The sequence below is a fragment of the Cynocephalus volans genome, chromosome X, assembly GCF_027409185.1.
Source record: "Cynocephalus volans isolate mCynVol1 chromosome X, mCynVol1.pri, whole genome shotgun sequence".
Taxonomy (NCBI): domain Eukaryota; kingdom Metazoa; phylum Chordata; class Mammalia; order Dermoptera; family Cynocephalidae; genus Cynocephalus; species Cynocephalus volans.
In genome coordinates this window covers 110046394-110052381 of record NC_084478.1, presented here as the reverse complement: position 1 = coordinate 110052381, position 5988 = coordinate 110046394, and the positions used below count along the sequence as shown (strand labels likewise).

Below are 5988 nucleotides of genomic sequence, written 5' to 3'. Positions count from 1 at the left end.
GATTTTACATGCCACCTTTATCATATGCTAATTTCCATATGTATTTGTACTTGGGTTGTATTTTTTGGTTTTCTCGCCTATTATTCCACTGAGCTATCTGTAATTTAAGGAAGTTTTCTCTGCCATCACATGCGGAATCAAAATCCCAGGTCTTCTTTACAATGTGAGCAAACTTTTCCTGTAAAGAGCCATATAGCAAATATTTTAAGTTTGTGGACCATAGTGTCTCTGTCATAACTACTCAACTTTGTCATTGCAGCACAAAAACATCTATAGATAAGATATAAATGAATGAGCATGGCTGTGTTCCAGTAAAACTTTATTTACAAAACCAAGAACTGGACTGTATTTGACCCAATGGGCCACAGCTTACAGACTCCTGCTCTAGTGGATTCCTCAGATAGGGTTGAGGGGTGCAGAATCTCCTAAGTTCCTGTCTGTTGAAAACTGTTTTTCTATAAGCTGTGATATTTGAAGGGTCAGCCCTGCTGGATGTAAAATCTTTACTTCAGACTTTTTAAAAAAAATTTTATCATTACACAATGTAAACATTTTTTTTTTTTTGTGGCCCTTTACCAATTCCTCCTTAACCTCTCCTCCCCCTCCCCCTTTCCCACCGCTGGTGTCCTCAGTTCTGTCCTCTCCTTTTGAGAGTTCAAGGAATTTTTGTGATTGTTGCATCATTCTTCTTTCCTTCCTTTTTTCAGCTGCCGCTTATCAGTGAGGACATGTGGTATTTCTCTTTCTGTAAGTCTGGCTTATTCCACTGAACATGATTTTCTCTAAGTTCATCTATGTTGCTGTGAATGGCACAATCTCACTCCTTTTTATGGCAGAGTTGTATTCCACTGTGTCTATATACCCCATTTTCCTTACCCCGTCATCTGTCAGTAGACATTTAGTTTGCTTCTGACTCTTAGCTATTGTAAATAGAGCTGCGATAAACATGGGAGTGCAGGCATGCCTTCGCCATGATGATTTCCATTCCTTTGGGTGTACACCCAACAGTGGGATTGCAGGATCATATGGCAGCTCTATCTGTAGTTGTGTGAGGAACCTCCATACTGTTTTCCGTAAGGGCTGCACTAACTTATAGTCCCACCAACAGTGTAGGAGGGCCCTTCTTTCTCCACATCCTCTCCACTATTTGTTATTCTCTGTCTTTCTGATTCTGGCCAGTCTAACTGGTGTGAGGTGATATCTCAATGTGGTTTTGATTTGCATTTCCCTGCTGCTTACTGATGTTGAGCATTCGCTTTTTCATCCGTAGGTTGGCCATTTGTGTATCTTCCTTTGAGAAATGCCTATCCAGCTCCTTTGCCCATTTTTTAGTTGGATTTGTTTGTTTGTTTGTTTGTTTGTTTTTACTGTTGTTTGAGTTCCTTGTATATTCTAGATATTAATCCCTTGTGGGATTCATAGTTTGTGAATATTTTCTCCCATTCTGTCGGTTGTCTTTTCACTCTGTTAATTGTTTCTTTGGCTGTGCAGAAGCTTTTTAGTCCATTTCTATTTTTATATTTTTATAAATATTCTGATCCGAGGTAGGTCTCGTATCCTCAAATGCTTGTTTGAATATGATTAATTCTGTTTGAACTGTTCACTTAGTTTCTTTCCGCTTTATGGTTGTTTGCTTTGTGAGAAGTTTTGTTTCCTCATCTTTTTTTAAGAATGTTTTTGTATGGAATTTCTTTCTTCCTTTGGTGTATTTGTATGATATTGGTTTGTTTTACAAAAATCCTACTTTATCGATGCCAATTTTTGTCAGGATAGCAAAGTCCAGGCCTTTAAGCCTTTTTCTTTGCTTGTTTTGGTGGCAGAGGGAGAAGTTTTGAGTGCTCTGATTCTGTGGTTCTCTCATGTCCTGCAAGAGCATTTTTCTTTTCCATTTTTGTTTTTCCCCCCTTTTGTTTCTTTTCCCCATCATTACTAAATGCCAAAGGATGCTTCACCCTTCCTCTTTGCCGTTTCTCTTCTTCTTCCATTTTTTTTTTTTTTTTTTTTTTTTTGTGGTGGGCTGATATGGGGATCCAAACCCTTTACTTTGGTGTTATAACACTGTGAAGCTATTTTTAAGTCTTGTAAGTCTTCCCTACCTCTTTAAATGTCACATATTTTGAAGTCTCTTCTCTATAGACCCTGCTCTTATCTTCCAGGATATCTTTTTGGTATTTTCAGACTTATCATGGGCCTAGTCATTCTGGCCGTACTTTTAGATCAACTTTAAGCTTGCCATCTTTCTTCCTCAGTATCTCTTGCAGCTCTTCTTGGTCTGTCTTTGCTTGCCACTAAGCCCACTGATGAGCGTGTGACAGATCATGTGCTGGAATATCGTGCTTTTTCTCGTTTTACTCACAATTATTTTGAAGTTTTGTCATCTGTTTCTAAGTGATGATGAGTATGTGCTTTTGGACAGATTTACATTTGTTTTTTCTTGGTGATTTGCATCATTTTGGAAGGAAGTATTGAGAGGCAGGTAGATAGATGGTCAATGTTGTCTTCTGCTCACTTACCCCTGATTTCTACTGACATTTTATCTTATGCCAATATGTATATGTATGAAGGCACACACAAACGTAAACTCTTACACACACACTCGAGTCTATTCCTATTCTATGTCTACAGTGGAGGTCTCCTGAGGTGGCTGCCTGATTCACCATCTACAAGGGTACTTCAAAAAGTTCATGGAAAAACAGAATTAAAAGATAATACGGATCTTTTCATGAACTGTCTGGAATACTCAAGTATTTATTCAATAAATATTTTGTCCACTGCTAACCTTGGTGGCAGATAAGGGACTGTGGATGTCTTCTCAGGATTTGTAAATATTCTTCACTCTGAAGCAGGTTCATAAAGATGGACAAAAACGCCCCAGCCACACTACTAGACCTTGCTGTACGAAGTCTGCTGAGTAATGAACGTGTAGCTATCCATGCCCTTGAAGAGCTCCCAAGAGTCATGTTCGCTCCGTTTTTCACTGCCGCCTTCTTGGGTGGTCATAAGAAGGTACTGAGGGAAATGGTGAGGATTTGGCCCTATCCCTGTCTCCACGTCGGGACATTGAGAGTACGGGAGTCACAATATGACAATTTCGAAGCTATGATTGACGGTCTACAGATCCTTCCTGCCCAGAACTCTTCTTCTTGGTAAGACTACGTATAATAGAGACATAGTGAGTCAGCAGGAGGGTATGAGACGGGCGTAGGAGACGGCCTAACAGTCTTTCAAAGGTAGTTAATGGTGAATGCTGAGGATCTCTGTGAGGCTGTTGGTGGAACATTTGGGGTCACCTTAAGGACTCTAATGTCTTACAGAGTTGATTATGGAACAGAAGGGATTGAGGATACTATTAATAGATTTGCCTCCTGGGTATGATTACATGGAAAAAGGACATGGGCATTGAGACTGGGATCATCAGAAGAGAAGAAAAGATGGGGAAAAGAAAGAAAGGCGCTAAATTTTTATGGAAAAGGCTTTGTTGGTAAATGGTGTATGGACTGAAGACCAGGGATAAAGGGATTTTGTTTCAGCTTCCCATCATTGATCCTGCTGGGTTGTATTAAAATCAGCTACCTCTCAGATATTCTGTCTTCTCCTCTCCTTACAGGGCGCCAAAACTGAGGATTCTAGATTTAAGTCAGAATCCAGGCTGCAGGACCACATGCTCTGAGATCAGGACCACATTCCCTTTCTGTTTTCATTCATGTGTTCACTCTCAGCACTCTATCGTGAAAACAGAAGAAGCCCCACAAAGAGTTAGGTGCCCCGGAACTGTAAATTCAGAGTCTGAGCCTCAGTCATCCAGGGAACCTGTGGAATTATTAGTGAACATTTCCCTAGATAGTACCTGGAGAACAGGGCGATTTCTTTCTTTACTTCGAAATAAAGTAGAGCAGAGCTTTGGGTCCTTGCACCTCTGCTGCAGAGTTTTGCAATTTGATGGAAGGCTTGCCCACGAACACATCCTGCAGCTTCTGGATATGGGATGCATTGGTCACCTGAAAGTGGATGACATTTATCTGAGTCAAGTCACCACCCTTTTGGCTCAGATGACCCACCTCCACAGCCTTAGTATGTCTCACATCCGTTTTACATCTTGTGTGAGGAGACGCTTTGGGACTTTTCTCACCCATCTTGGGCAGATGAACACCCTTCAGCAGATCCGTTTGTATTCCTGCCGCACGCATCCGCTTCAGGAACTGCTCAGGTGAGGAGCTGGGGAAAGACCTGGGTTCCCTGAACCACCCCGTTGTTAAGACAGGAGAGCAACCATTCTTGGATATTCCTAATCTCCTTGTAACCCATTCCTCCTTCCACCTCAATATGGGCACTGCTGGGTGTATGAAACTGGCCAGGCTAGAGAAGCTAGAAAATTATGATGTGATCATTCATTCTTTCAGTCAGTCAGTCGACCATGTGCAGACACCATGATAAGTCTGTAGATACATTGGTGAAAAAGACCCAGTCCTTCTCCCCTTGGAGTTTACAGCCTTTTAGGGAGGAAGGGGAGACGTTCAGATGGAGAAATGTTTTATGCTGTGGCACTGATGCACCTCATCATGGTCTGGCTAGAACAGTTAATACTGCCAGATCATTTTGCTCCTGTATTTTACCCAAGCGTTAGGCCCTGAGTAGAGAGCTTGTCATTTGGGTTTTGGTCAAAGGGAATCCTTAGTTGACTGCTTTCCCAGTTCCCTCCCCACCAAATAAGTAAACTAAATCCACCATTGATTTCATTGTAAGTACTAAGTGCATTAAATTTTTTTCCACTTAATCTTTCCCGCAACTCTACATAATAGTTGCTATTGTGCATGTTTTAAAGATTTAAGAAACTGTATCTGAGAGTGGAAAAGTAATTTTCTTAGAGTCTGATTCCAAAGCCCACATTGTTAACTGCTGTTGCAACATATGTGCAAATTAGTTTATTCTAGAGCCGTAGATACCTCTAACTCAGGACTCCTTGTCCTGGTCCAATCCTCATTGTGCAGAAATAACTTTCTTTTTTCTGTCTACAGATACCTGCCACCTCAGTTGGATGCATTGTATCTCTCTTTCTGTGGACTTTCTAACAGAGGCATCACTGTCCTGTCCCAGAGCCCTGCAGCCACCCATCTAAGATTGCTGAGTCTCAGCAATGTCGAGATATCCTGGGAACTTTCTGAGAACTTCCAGACTCTGCTGGTGAGTGTCTCAGGCACCCTGCAGTATCTAGAGATAGATGATTGCCTGATGACTGATTCTACTCTCACTGCTGTCATTCCGGCCCTGAGCCGCTGTTCCCACCTCCGTGTCTTTAGCTTTGCCTCCAACCCCATTACAATGAGTGTGCTCACCAGTCTTCTGCAGCACTTAACAAACCTGACGGAGCTGAAGCGTGTAATTTATCCTGTCCCTGTCCATTGCTATGAACAATTGCATAATCCTCGCAGTTTGAACCGACAGAAGCTTTCTGAAGTGCAGGCCCAATTGAAGGCGATGCTGCAGGTGATAAAGCGGAATGACATGCGCTGGACCAGTTCTCCTGAGTGATTTTCATGGTACAAGGACTTGATTTAACACTGACGTGTGGCCATTAAAGCACGTAGTGTTCTCACCTGTAGCCCAAGCTTTAGAGACACATATGTAAAATTTTATACTTCCAGGAACCTCGCGTTAGGAAGATTCCATGTGTAACTGACCTCTATAAAAATAAAGAACTCTAAAGAAAACAGAGGGCTTTGAGAGGTCCTATGGGTCTCTTACCCATTGTCCTCCAAATCCTCCTCCTTGCTCCTGACCACAGTGTTGGGCATGTGACATTGGCTGACCTAGTCATGGTATACCATTTCCCTGCCCAGACTAATTGGTTCACTTACGGGTACTTGACACAAGTCAAAAGAGGTGAAACCTTTTCTTGATGATATTTTGGAATAGCTGGTGGTTATTGAAGCCAATAATTTTACCCTCCAAGGTCCTTTAAACTTCTCATATTTATGACGGCCTTAGGCT

The 5988-nt window shown here is 41.8% G+C and overlaps 1 protein-coding gene across 1 annotated transcript; it reads left to right on the top strand.

Annotated features, from left to right (window-relative positions):
* Positions 1 to 2856: 2856 nt before the first annotated feature.
* Positions 2857 to 5529, top strand: LOC134368171 (melanoma antigen preferentially expressed in tumors-like). Its single transcript, XM_063084716.1, has 3 exons — positions 2857 to 3146; positions 3608 to 4207; positions 5016 to 5529. Exons 1-3 carry the CDS (start codon positions 2857 to 2859, stop codon positions 5527 to 5529), a joined length of 1404 nt encoding a protein of 467 aa, XP_062940786.1.
* The last annotated feature ends 459 nt before the right edge of the window (positions 5530 to 5988 follow it).